This window comes from Ictalurus punctatus, chromosome 21, assembly GCF_001660625.3.
Source record: "Ictalurus punctatus breed USDA103 chromosome 21, Coco_2.0, whole genome shotgun sequence".
NCBI classification, from domain to species: Eukaryota; Metazoa; Chordata; class Actinopteri; order Siluriformes; family Ictaluridae; genus Ictalurus; species Ictalurus punctatus.
The window spans coordinates 442,614-456,822 of NC_030436.2; the positions used below are offsets into that span (position 1 = coordinate 442,614).

The 14,209-nt window shown below is 38.1% G+C and overlaps 1 protein-coding gene across 6 annotated transcripts in view; it reads right to left on the minus strand.

Annotated features, from left to right (window-relative positions):
• Window positions 1-3,631: 3,631 nt before the first annotated feature.
• Window positions 3,632-14,209, minus strand: part of brpf3a (bromodomain and PHD finger containing, 3a) — a 37,791-nt gene continuing 27,213 nt past the window's right edge. For 4 of the 6 annotated variants that reach the window (XM_017450915.3, XM_017450917.3, XM_017450916.3 and 1 more), the window contains 5 exons: window positions 7,207-7,285; window positions 7,040-7,122; window positions 6,874-6,941; window positions 6,637-6,791; window positions 3,632-4,433 (listed from right to left, as the gene is read on the minus strand). In XM_017450915.3, coding sequence (XP_017306404.1) covers window positions 4,250-4,433; window positions 6,637-6,791; window positions 6,874-6,941; window positions 7,040-7,122; window positions 7,207-7,285 — 569 coding nt within the window. In that variant the 3' untranslated portion in view covers window positions 3,632-4,249. Of the gene's footprint in view, window positions 4,434-6,636; window positions 6,792-6,873; window positions 6,942-7,022; window positions 7,123-7,206; window positions 7,286-7,622; window positions 7,727-14,209 lie in introns of those variants that run through there. The other 2 variants (XM_017450918.3, XM_017450919.3) reach the window with 2 other exon arrangements.

The window sequence follows — 14,209 nt, forward strand, 5'->3', positions numbered from 1 at the left end:
TTGCATTTGCCACAGCTCCAAACTTCACAGCAGCTTCCCCTACTGTTTTAAACTGGAAAGTGTGGAAATACTTGTTTTCCTGTGTTTTCAGGCTAATGGTTCTGGAAGATTAACATGTACTATAAAATGAAAATCAAGATCAAATATCAATATAGCACAAGTCTAGTGGCCAACATTTAATGCATTACCCTGGAATTGACCTGTTTTTTGTTTTTGTTAGATTTTTTTTTCAACCAGGTTTCCAAGACAGAAAGAGTCTTGTTGGTGTAAACAGGTTAAAATCTCAGTTCTGTAGATGGTGCTGTAGCTTAAGCATACAGGTAAGGGCGGGCGTACATGGTGCAATTTTTGCCTGTTGTGTGAGCTCCTGACTGCATTCTATCTTGTCGGGATAAATCGTGTGGAACTTATTGGTGCTCATGTGAGCGGAATCACAAGCAGAGCTGAGCTGCACACAAGCAAACATGTCAAAAAGTTTGGGCGCTCTCAGCTTGAATTACTGTGGTGTGTGTGAGGTTGAACAATCTACCTGAAATGACCAATCAGGAGGCAAGCAAAACCACAGAAGAGGAAAGACATTGGACATTAAATATCATCTTGCCGAACAGGAAACTTATCTACTACAGTCTCATTGTGTTTACACTCGCACTCTTACAAACTATTCCAACTCAAACTTTGCAACTTGTAGGTTTATCAAATTATAGTATTCTCCAACTGTAGTGCTTTTTAAAGTAAAGATTGAAAGAGTTGTCAGAAGCTTAGTGGTGGTGACGTTGTAGTGGTGGATGTGACTGTGGTGTCGTCTCATTGCGTATGCCCGCCCTTAAAGGCATTATTTACAATTTACAAAGTTTATTTCTTCAGAGCAAGCTTTTATTTCGTCTAACTAAAATGGGTATGATGTGACTGAATGAGTCTACATGCAAACAAACATGACCATTATACTTATTTTGGACATCACTGCAAGAATTTGATATTAGATTTGTAGGCAAAATACTATGAAAATCAGATTTAAAGAAATTTTTTAATAAGTTTTAGCCAAATTATGAGGTTGCTCAGAGCATGTATACTGCACATGTACATTAACCAGCTTGTTTCTGTCCTTCTATCCAAATAAAATAACTTGAAGGAGGACAGAAGAAAATTATTATTAAAGCAATTTGAGTGATTTATTAGCAGACAGTTTTTCTTCCAAACAACAAGAAACACGCTAGATTAAAAATACGCTGTGCATTATAAAAATGGTGTAAAAATGACATTTTTACTACAAAATCTGGTCTTAGACTTTGCTGGCGTGTGGTGGTGGTGATAAAAAGTCATGGTATAATTTTCCATTGTCACGTCATATTACTGATATGTAAAAACAGTTATATTTGTGTTTCTTTGTCTTCTCTTTTGGAAATACACGGTCTGTTCTGTAGAAAAACAGAAGAAGGTGCTACTCAATTAGACACTAGTTCAGTGATATTTACATGTTTTTCATTGTTTGGTCACAGGGCCACGAAACAGAGCGATTTGACTGTTAAAAATAAATAAAATGATCAACTTTTGTTCTTATTTGCAACTTATTTAATATTTAATTATATAAGGTATTTGCTCAAAACCATGTAGTAAAGACACCGTGTATCACAATTAACTTGTACTTTCTTTGTTCAGTATCCATGGGCTGTGTGGTTTTTCTCTTGAAAAATACTTTGAGTAAATATCAAACAGTGTATTTATTTCCCTTCTCACAAATTAATTTCAGGCATAGTTGGCACATTGAGTTGATTTTACAGGCTTGTATCTGTATTATATTTTCATCTGTGTCCATTGCAAATTTGTCCATTGCAAAACAGATACAAGACCTTGAGAGGCCTTGTGGTGTCCATGCCTCGACAGATCAGGGCTTTTTTGGAAAGGAAAAAAAAACGTATGGTTTAAAAAAGATAGATATATTATTGAAACAAAAAATAAAAAGTTATCCAACACCTATCACCAATTTGAAAAAGTAATTGCCCCCTTAAGCTAAAAATCTGGTTGTGCCACCTTTAGCAGCAATAACTGGAGATCAGTCTTTCACTTACTTCTAGGACTAGGACTTACTCCTCTGCTTTGGATCGTCGTCTTGCTGCATAATCTGCAGTTGTGCTTGAGTTTCAGCTTACAGGCTGAAGACCAGACATTCTCCTTTAGGATTTTCTAGTATACAGCAGAATTCATGTTTTCCTTATTGCAAGTTGTCCAGTCCCAGAAGCAGCAAAGCATCTCCACACCATCACACCTCCTCCACCATGCTTGACCATAGCTATGATGTTCTTTTTGTGGAATTCTGTGCTTTAGTTAAGCCAGATGTAACAGGACCCCCTGTCTTACAAACAGTTCCACTTTTGACTCATTAATCCACAGAACATTCTCCCAAAAGTTTTGAGGATCTTCAAGGTGTGTTTTGGTGAAATTCAGACGAGTCTTAATGTTCTTCTGGGTTAGCAGTGGTTTTCACTTCGCCTCTCTTCCATGGAGCCGTTTTTGCCCAGTGTCTTTCTGATAGTGGAGTCATGAACAGTGACCTTTACTGATGCAAGAGAGGCCTGTAGGTTCTTTGATGTTGTCCTTGGCTCTTTTGTGACTTCCTGGATGAGTCGTTGCTCTGCTCTTGGAGGAATTTTGGAAGGTCGACCACTTCTGGGAAGGTTTACTACTGTGCCAAATTTTTCCATTTGGAGATAATGACTCTCACTGTGGTCCTTTAGAGTCCCAGAGCATTTTAAATATCTTTGTATTCCTTCCCAGACTGAAGTATTTCAATCACCTTCTTCTTCATCATTTCTGGAATTTCTTTAAATTTTGACATAGTGTGTTACTGGGAAGATAATCAACTTCATGCTGTTTAAAAAGTTCTATTTAAGTGTTCAGGCCTGGTTTGTGTCTAGTTCAGCTGAAACCCCATTATGAAGGCAGTTTCATAGATTTGGGGAATTAGTAACTATGGGGGCAAATATATATTAATACAGGCCCAACTGGTATTGGATAACTTTATTGTTTCAATAAATAACATTATCGTTTAAATATTGTATTTTGTGTTTACTCAGGTTGCCTTTGTTTTATCTTAGATTTTGTTTTAATTCTGAAACAATTTAGTATGACATATAGCATTTATGAATGTTTTAATAACAAATTGTGTGTGTCTAATTATATATATATGTATATATATATAATATATATATATAATATATATATATACACACACACACACACACACACACACACACATATATATATATATATATATATATATATATATATATATATATATATATATATATATATATATATACAGACAATATATCTGAAGACAATCTTCATTTATCTGTACATTACATGTAATTCTATCACAGTTATGCACATGTATAGAATGAAGATTGAGAAGAATCACACTGTTTTAATGGGTTTTTATATTTCTTCTGTCTCAGCAAAAACAATCATAATAATAAGTGTGATTATTTAATGGACAGCAAGGAAATTAATATGTGACCACAGGAAAGTCAAGAACAAGAATGTGCACATCATCTATTGGTATAACAGATATACTGTAGATTACACATTTAATCATCTTATGTTACCAGTATTAGGGCTATTTTTGGCTTTCACCCCTTCTTTTTTTTAATAATATGTACATTCTGCATCCTTTCTGAATTCCTGGCTAATATTAAATGCTGAACTTTACTGAGGTAATCCACGTCCACATCTGCCTCAAGTTTAATAGCTATCACACCATCACATTCACATCTCAGACTTACAATGTGTAACAAGAACTGTTTTTTCCATAGGACGTATTTATTCCACCAGGAAGTGTGACTCAAACACAGACACTGGCCTGAATCAGTTTACTCTATTTGCAAGGAATTGTACACATGAATGTTTCTTATTCGAATTGAGCCATTAGTCAGATTGTTAACAGATTATTAGGCAGCATGTAGGCCTAAACATAACCAATGACAGGCATTGCCAGTATGTCATTTTAGTTCTACTTTTTAGAGATGGGTCAGTACATTTATTAATTTTCTTGATAGTGGTCACATGGCTCAAAACAGGGCCCATCTAAGTACCAGAAAGGTCTTGGACCTCTGCAAGAGAAAAACACACCTGACTTCTATTCACAGCATATAAATTATCATGCTGACACACAAAATATATCTATGAACATTTCTAAGGTTTCGCTTTCAACCACAACATGACAAGTTTGAGTTCTATATCACAGTATAGTGCTTTAAATGTAAGAGGGGGGGCTGAAGTTCCTCTTTTCATGCACATTGCTGAGGTGCTTCATTGCACGCTCATATGCCATGTGTACAGACTTCCGTACAGTTGGTTTCTTGCCTTCCATCAGGTGAAGTTTATCCACAGTGTCATCAATCCCCATTGGATGGAGTTTGCCCATTGGTAGCCATTGCCTATTGGGTAATAGAGGGAAAACCACTTAGAACCATACAAATGAAATAAAATCAAACTTTCAATGGTTAGCAGTTTAAAATGTTCAATAAAATAATTGACAAACCACCAGTGAACTGAAGTATACTGAACCAGTATAAATGAGACTCCACAGCAATCATATGCAATCCATTTACTAACTGGTGCCTATTGGTGTTTATTCAGTCATCTTTAGCGTGAAAACACTTCTCACTCAACGTGGGGCTTCATTTATAAGGACATTCATAAAGGAATCCTAAATGTGTACTGTGGGGGCGTGGTCGAGCGCCTGTTTGTGAATGAATGGCGGAGTTGGGTGAATGCATGCTAAGGAACAAGTGCACACCTGTGGGTGATAAATGAGCAAGTGTTTTGTACTTCGCTGGAAGAATGAAAGATGATAAAGGAGACGAGAGTGCAGATGTGTACTGAGTGGCATAAAAGCCGAGCAGAAGGAGCTGAGCTAAACTCTCGTTCGCTCTCTCTCTCTCTGTGTGTGTGTGTTTGTGTGTGTCTGTCTGTCTCTGTGTGAGATGTAAAATTAAAAGCTACAATAGTGCTAAAAAGCACTCAGAAAAAAGGGAAAAGATTAAAGAGCACAGCTGATCTATACTAAGCCTGTCTCCTGTTCACTTATTCCACTCCGAACTAATGAGTGTTACATGGACTTAAGATTGTTTCCTAAAAGTTCCCACTAATGACTTATTAAAAGTCCATATGCATGAAAAACATGTTCCTAATTCCTTGTCAGTAGAACGTTTATTAATCACAAAGCAGGTTGAGTTATTAGTCAACAACACCAGAGAAAAAAGAACATTATATACAGTTGCAATCAAAATGATTTAACCCCCATTGCAAATCAGATTTATTGTCAAAATTTACAGACTTTCAGCTGATTGCAATGATCAAATCAAACAAAACAATTGAAATAGTTCAACACAACGAATGCTTCAAGTGGTTTCCCCAAATTCAACTGAAAATGCAACTCATAATGATTTCTCCAGTTTCAAAATTATTCAACCACTCCATGGCGAGCATCTTTAGTACTTATTAGAGCACCGTTTGCTGTTATGACCTGCTGCAAATGAAATGCAGAGCTTCTGGCAGCGTTCCTGAGGAATCTTAGCCCATTCCTCATGAGCAATGGCCTCCAGTTCAGACTCTGATAGTGGAGTCATGAACAGTGACCTTTACGCATGCAAGAAAGGCCTGTAGTTTCTTGATGTTGTCCTTGGCTCTTTTGTAACTTGCTGGATCAGTAATTGCTCTGCTCTTGGAGGAATTTTGGAATGTCAGCCAGTTCTGGGAAGGTTTACTACTGTGTCGAGTTTTTCCAGTTGGAGATAAAGGCTCTCACTGTGGTTCTTTGGTGTCTCAGAGCATTTGAAATAGCTTTGTAACCCTTCCCAGACTGATGTATTTCAATCACCTTCTTCCTCATCACTTCTGGAATTTCTTTGGTATAGTGTGTTACTAGGCAAGACCTTTTAACCAACTAAATGCTGTTGAAAAAGTTCTATTTAAGTGATGATTTGATTGAACAGGGTTTGCAGTAATCAGGCCTGATTGCATCCAGTCCAGCTGAAACCCATTATGAACGTAGTTTCATACATTTTGGGAATTAGTAACTACGGGGGCAAATACATTTTCAGACAGGCCCAGTTGGTATTGGGTAACGTTTTTGCTTCAATAAATAACATTATCACTTAAAAACTGTATTTTGTGTTTACTCAGGTTGCCTATGTTTTCATTTCTGAAACAATTTAGTATGAGATACAGAAAAAGAGAAGAAAGCAGGATGGGGCAAATACTTTTTCCATAGCACTGTGTGTGTGTGTGTGTGTGTGTGTGTGTGTGTGTGTGTAGATATAAATATAAAAGAGAGAGAGAGAGAAATATCTGGTTAAGTGTCAAGTGTTTGTTAGAAGACCTTGCCAACATTTCTTGGGAGTTTCATGAATTCATTCAGTCACTTTTGCTCATGACAAATTAAAGTTACCATGAACTAGCTTACCACAACATGAGCACAAAAATATTTGTACACATACTTCTCAGTCTGCAAATATAGGAACATTTTCACACCCACTTCTGGTTTTATAAATCCTGATTTGTATGTCACTTTTAAATCTGATCATATTAACATTTTCATTTTCAACATGATCATAGCTTGGGCCTTGGGTTGCTTACCAAGTTCTTTTCGTGTCAAAGAACAGCACAAGGAATAGCTTGTCCTCTGTTTCCATCCGTCTGCGCTCACCCAATTTCAGCACTTCCTGCGGTGGTACTGGGACTACGATGCCATTAGGAAGAATTCGTTCTTTGGGCAGGTCAGGATCTACCATCTGCAGAAAACCAGCATGATTAGAATGATTGAGTGATTTCACTAACTCAATAAAAGAATGACTGGTTTAAAGAAAAACATACCATAGCAGGATATGAGGGGTAGCCCCTGCATTTAGCCCAAACCAAGCTGAGAGGCTCCAGATTGGTCTCTTTTTGAGAATCATTAGACATCAGATTAGAAATGATCAGTATTCCAAATGTGTGAAAACACATCTTTAAAGTTTACTTACTTCATATTTGTATCTACCTGAATCAGCCTTTGTGTTCTCTCCCTCCCCAACTGGAACCTTGTTTAAAGATGGGTCGCCTTGACTGAATTTGGGAGGTGAACTATTCGTGGAAATGGTAATAAAAAAAGGGTAAGTACATTCACTATATCCTGCCTGTACATGAACTGTAAGTGTCCTTCCTTACCTAGTGTTTTGATGAGCAGTAGAGCAACTCTCTGACTCTGGGGTTCTATTCTTCTGTTTTTTAAGACCATTTGTCAAGCCTGGAATAGTAATGGAGAAAGACATTGGGACATAGGGGCAATCAGCATGTGTTCCCATTGAGATGTAGTAAATTTGAAGCCAAAACATTAAGCCATTGCTGAAATATCACTTCCTGTGTTTAGTAGCCCTCCCAAATCAAAGATTGTTTGTATTAATTTTTACCATTTAAATAAACAAAAAACAGATCAGTCACATGGAAAAAGTAAGTACACCACTATATTTACCATACCTTCAAATCCATATAATTTGAATCAGGTGGTCAGGATCGGGTGCCAGTGATCAGAACCTGCTTAGGGAGTGCAGGTGGAACTGGTCTTATTTATACCCCTCTCATATCTAGTGTCTGGTTTTCCCTTTGCTACTGAGGTGTGTGGTGTCATCATGCCAAGATCTAGAGTTCTGTAAGGCCTTCAGAAAAGAGGTTCTGGATGCCTGTGAGTCTGACCAGAGATTTAAAAAGATCTCCAAATTATTTAAAATACATCATTCTACTGTAAAGAATATAAATGGTACATATTTCAAATGACTGCTAATTTGTCCAGGACTGGCCATCCCAGCAAATTCAGCCCAAGAGGAGACCGTGTCCAACAACTCCAAAATTTCATCCAAGGATCTGCTAGTAAGTCAACTGTTGGTGTCAAATGCATGCTTCTATGATCACAAAGAGATTGCACAAATGGGAGGCATGCCAAAAAAGAACCTTTGTAAGATTACAGTTTGCCAATGAGCATACAGGCAAAGACCAGGCCTTTTGGAATAATGTGCTCTGAGCAGATGAATCAAAGATAGAGTTGTTTGGCTACAGTTACAGCAGACATGTTTGGTGCAGACCAAAGACAGCTTTTCAGGAGAAGCACCTCATACCAACTGTGAAGCATGGCGGTGGAAATGTTATGGTATGCAGCTTCAAAAATTTTATCATTGACCTCCCAGAGATATCAACTATGATTTGATCACTGTCTGATCCCAATGAACTTGGTCAGGCTACTGAACGCTTAGAATCAACATTCTGCTACACGCTACATAAGTTAGGTCCACTTAAAAGAAAAATAATTAAAGAGAAAAAGCAAGCACCCTGGTAAACCGATAACATACACATCTCAAACAGATCACTCAACAATTAGAACATAAATGGCATCAAACCAAATTGGTAGTATTTCAAACAGCATGGAAGGAGAGCCTCCTGAACAACAGAACATCTCTTAGTGATGCTAGATCAGTCTATCGCTCCACCTTAATTGAAGATAACAAAAATAATCTTAGATTCTTATTTAATACTGTAGCAAAATTAACTAGGAATAAAACCGCCACAGAAACATGCACACAATCATTATAAAGTAGTGATAATTTCATGATTTTTTTTCATTGGCAAAATTGAAAGTATTAGACAAAAAATTCAGGCTATTAATTTAAAACCTGACAGTATTATAACTAATCCTGTAGATAACAATACAACAATATCAAATCAGCAACTAGACTGTTTTACTCCCCTTCAAGAGACTGAACCAATTTCATTAATTTCTTCATCAAAATAATCAACTTTTTATATTAGATTCCATACCGACATATTTCCTCAAACAGATTATTCCAAAATTAATCATACCCCTTCAAAAAATAATCAAGTTTTCCCTTCACACTGACTATGTACTTAATTCATTTAAACTAGCAGTTATTAAACCAATTGTCCAGCTGTAGGACATTATCAAATCTCCCCCTTTATCTCCAAGGTCTTAGAAAATACAAGATCTCGTACTTACATAGGAATAACATTCATGAAATAAATCAGTCAGGATTTAGGCCTCATCATAGCACAGAGACAGCGTTAGTTAAAGTAGTAAATGACCTACTTCTGACCTCTGATCAGGGTTGTGTCTCGTTGCTTGATCTTAGTGCAGCTTTTGATACTATAGATCATATTATTCTCCTTGGTCAACTAGAAAATGTTGTTGGCATTAAGGGAACAGCCCTCTCCTGGCTCAGGTCTTATTTGTCTGATTGTCATCAGTTCGTAGATGTAAATGGTGACTTCTCTATGCATACTGAGGTAAGTTTGGTGTTCCGCAAGTTTCTGTTTTAGGCCCACTACTTTTTTCTTTAAATATGCTACCTCTGGGTCAAATTATTCTTAAACATGGCATTAACTTCCACTGTTATGCTGAAGACACACAGTTGTATGTTTTAGCAAAGCCAGAGGACAGACAGCAGCTTAATAAAGTTGAGGATTGTGCAAAGGACATTAGACATTGGATGCTTATTAAGAAGAATCCTTTAATTGTCACACACATTACAGCACAGTGAAATTCTTTTCTTCTCATATCCCAGCTTGTTAGGAAGTTGGGGTCAGATTTAACTTCCTATTGCTTAATTCTGATAAGACAGAAGTACTTGTACTAGGACCACGTGTAGCTAGAAGTAAGCTTTCTGATCACTTAGTAACTCTGGATGGTCTTTCTGTTTCTTCATGTACAGCAGTAAAAGACCTTGGAGTGATTACTGACTCCAGCCTATCATTTGATGCTCATGTAGATAATATTACTAGGATATTAGTATTCTTGATGAAGTATTCTTTCATCTCAGAAATATTTCTAAGATAAGAAACATATTGTCACTACATGATGCGGAAATACTAGTTCATGCATTCGTCACCTCTAGACTAGATTACTGTAATGCCTTACTGTCTGGATGTTCCAGTAGGAATATAAACAAACTCCAGTTAGTCCAGAATGCAGCTGCAAGAGTCCTAACTAGAACTAGAAGATACGACCACATCACCCCGATCTTATCCACACTGCACTGGCTCCCAGTGAAATTTCACATTGATTATAAAATACTATTATTAACCTATAAACACTACATGGTCTCACACCACAGTACCCGGGTGAACTTTTGGTCTTTTACAATCCGCCAAGCCTACTTTGATCAAAAGGTGCAGTCAATTTGTTGGTACCTTGAATAGTGAAGGCTACAGCAGGGGGAAGAGCTTTCTCTTACATATTTGTTTAGTCAAGCTAAATATATTTTTTTCTTAGATAAAGGAGCAGATCTAACGGGCTCACAGGTATAGAGTGTTGTGGTGACCTGGGATGTTTTGATGATAATGTGAACCAAAAGTGGACCTTTCAACCGGACAATGATCTTAAGCACACTAACAAATCCACCAAGGAATGGCTCAAAAAGAATAACTGGAGGGTTATGGAATGCCTAGTCAAAGCCTGGATTTGAATCCCATTTAAATGTGGGGGGATTTGAAACAGGCAGTACATGCAAAAAAACCCTCAAACATCTTGCAACTGAAAGAATTTTGCATGGACAATTATGCAAAAAGCCTACAAGAAGTTATTTCTGCTAAAGGGGCAATACTAGCTTCTGAGGCCAAGGGCGTACACACACACACACACACACACACACACACACACACACACACACACACAGAGACAGTGGGGGGAAATAAGTATTGAACATTTTTTCAGTAAATATATTTCCAATGAGGATATTCACATGAAATTTTCACCAGACATCAGTATTAACTCAAGAAATCCACACATATAAAGAATTCACAACATTAAAGTCCCTAAATAAAGTTATGTGTAATAAAGTGGAATGACACAGGAAAAACATATTGAACACGCTAAGAAAAAGCAGTTCTCCAAGGCAAGGTAAGGAACCAGCTGAAATCCGTAAGTAATTATACCTCCTATCTGTGCAAATGAATATCAGCTGCGTTAGTAAATTGATGGTCTATAAAAAGGCTTTTCATTACCAAGGTGTCACACAAGAAACATCTCATGATGGGTAAAAGCAAAGAGCTCTCCCAAGACCTTCACAAAGTTATTGTTATGAAACATGTTGATGGAATCAGATGGAGATTTATTTCAAAATCCTCCAGTAAGCACCATTGGGATTGTTATCCACAAGTGGACGCAACATCACTCCGTCATCAACCGGCCACACCCAGGAGCTCCTCACAAGCTTTCTGACCAGAGAGTCAGAAGAATAGTCAGAAGAGTAGCCCAAGAGCCAAGGACCACTCGGAAAGAGCTCCAGAAACACTTGGAGGCAGCAGGTACCATCGTCACAGAGAAAACAATAGGCAGTGCACTCCACTGCTCACGCTCACCCGCAAGACTCCATTACTAAAGAAAAGGCATGTTGAAGCTCGTTTAAAGTTTGCTACGACTCATCTGGACAAGCCTATGAGATACTGGGAGAGTGTAGTCTGGTCAGACGAGAGCACAATTGAACTTTTCGGCTGTGATACTACACACCATGTTTGGAGAAGAAATATCACTGCACATCTCCCTAAAAACACTACACCAACAGTGAAGTGTGGAGGTGAAGCATCATGGTGTGGGGCTGTTTTTCATCACATGGTACTGGCAGACTTCATATAATTGAAGGAACGATGAATGGAGCCCTTTACCGGGAGATTCTTGAGAAGAATCTGCTGCCATCCACCAGGATGATGAAGATGAGACATGGGTGGAGCTTCCAGCAGGACAACGATCCAAAGCATACAGCAAAGGAAACTCTCAATTGGTTTCAGAGAAAATAAATCAAGGTGTTAGAATGGCCCAGTCAATCACCTGACTCGAATCCAACTGAACAAGATTTAAAGACAATATGTTTAGATTAACGGACCAAAATCACACCTGAATACTGCGACCATTAATTTCTTCATACAGGAAGTGTCTTGAAGCGTCATTACAAACAAAGACTTACACAAGAATTACGCAAAACTTAATTTATGGACTTTAATGTTTGGATTTCTTTATATGTGTGGCTTTACTGAGTTAATACTTGATACTTGAGTAAAGTCTGGTGAAAATGTCATGTGAATAACCTCATTGGAAATATATTTACTGAAAAAAAATGGTGATGCATTCAATACTTATTTCCCCCACTGTACACACACACACACACACACACACACACAAATCAGCCATAACATTAAAACCACAGACAGGTGAACTGAATATCAATGATTATCTCATTAAACTGGCACCTGTAATATATACCACTGGCAAGGGCTGGGATATATTAGGCAGCAAGTGAACAGTCAGTTCTCAAAGTTGATGTGTTGGAAAAATGGTCAAACGTAAGGATCTGAGCGGTTTTGACAAGGGCCAAATTGTGATGGCTAGACGACTGGGTCAGAGGCAGGTATTGTGGGATGTTCCTGGTATGCAGTGGTTAGTACCTACCAAGAGTGGTTTGAGGAATCATGTTTTCTTTTACATCACATGGAAGGTTGGGTGCTTACCTATCTTGGGGAAGAGATGGCACCAGGATGCACTATGGGAAGAAGGCAAGTCGAAAGAGGCAGTGCGATGCTCTGGGCAATGTTTTGCTGGGAAACCTTGGGTCCTGGCATTCATGTATATGTTACTTTGATGCGTACCACTTACTTAAACAGTGTTGCAGACCAAGAATACCCCTTCATGGCAACGGTATTCCCTAATGGCAGTGGTCTCTTTCAGCAGGATAATGTGCCCTGCCAGACTGCAAAAAATGCTCAGGTATTGTTTGAGAAACATGTCAAAGTATTCAAGGTGTTGACTTGGCCTCCAAATTCCCCAGATCACAATCCAATCGAGTGGGATGTGCTGGACAAACAAGTCCAATCTATGGAGGTCCCACCTCGCAACTCACAGGACTTTAAGCATCTGCTGCTAACGCTGTGGTGCCAACACAAGACCTCTGAATTTGTGCTGGAGTTCATGCCTCAATGGGTCAGAGCAGTTTTGACAGCACAAGGGGGACTTAAGTAATATTAGGCAAGTGGTTTTTAATGTTATGGCTGATCGGTGTGTAAATATGACAAAAGAATCAGAGGAACATGGATCTGCATTTCTACAACATTGCATTGCAGTTATTATTATAAACATAGGTCCAAATTTGCCCTATTGATAGTGCTATTGAGCACTTCAGAGGCTGTGGAGGCAACTGTGCTTGTCCATCTATCTGCCATAGACTCCCATATGGAAATATAATATAGCTGCAAGCAGTGATGACAGGCCCAAGCACTACTGTGCCATTGCCACCCGGTGACCGTATGAAAACAATGCATAATGAAGCGAGTGCTGTAGATTAACTTGTTTTGCACCGATGTGTTAGGTTAAGCCGAGGTCTAAGGCTTTACAACAGCTCCCATGTCCAAACATACAGCTTATATTTGGTGGTATAATGCATGAAGATGATAAGAAATACATGTTGTTATCTTTAATAGCCATTCTTCAATTGTAGTGGAATAATGTGTAGTTGGCACATGCATTTAATGGGGTGCAACAAAGCTCTGTTTATGTGCCTTTCTTCTAGTTCTTGATTTGATTTGAATTACAGTGTAACAATTAAGAAAAGAGTATGTGTTATTATATCTGCATCTAAGCAGGTAAATATGAGGACTTTTGCAAAGTCTGTTGTATGTGCCACAATTCCTGCTGCCAGCTGGTGGTGCTATGACTGTGACCGACAAGAGCTACATCCATACGATCAGCCCCCATGACCAAACATACAACACCAATTTGATCTAAATCAGACTTAGAAGATATGAGGCACATCCAGTTTCCCTTTTTTGTCATTAATTTAATCCCTTGACATTGCCACACTGTGCGAGATATCAAAAATTCATCCACAGTTTAGCAGCTTCAATGTCTTGGCATAATGTTGACCACATTTGGTGAGAATCAAATGAATCCCCTTGGTGTAGTATTTAAAAATTCAGAGCCTTCAATTTTCAAGAAGTCCACATTAAATTCAAAATGACCTATTTCCTGTTGGGGGAGCTAATGACTGTCATTTTGAAAGTTGTCTGGCTTAATGAGAACTAATAAAATATACACACACAGATACATATATCAAGTTTGGTGACTGTTGGTAAAACTAAATCCACCACTTTAGTCAAAAGGGGCGCTACAGAGCCCCCC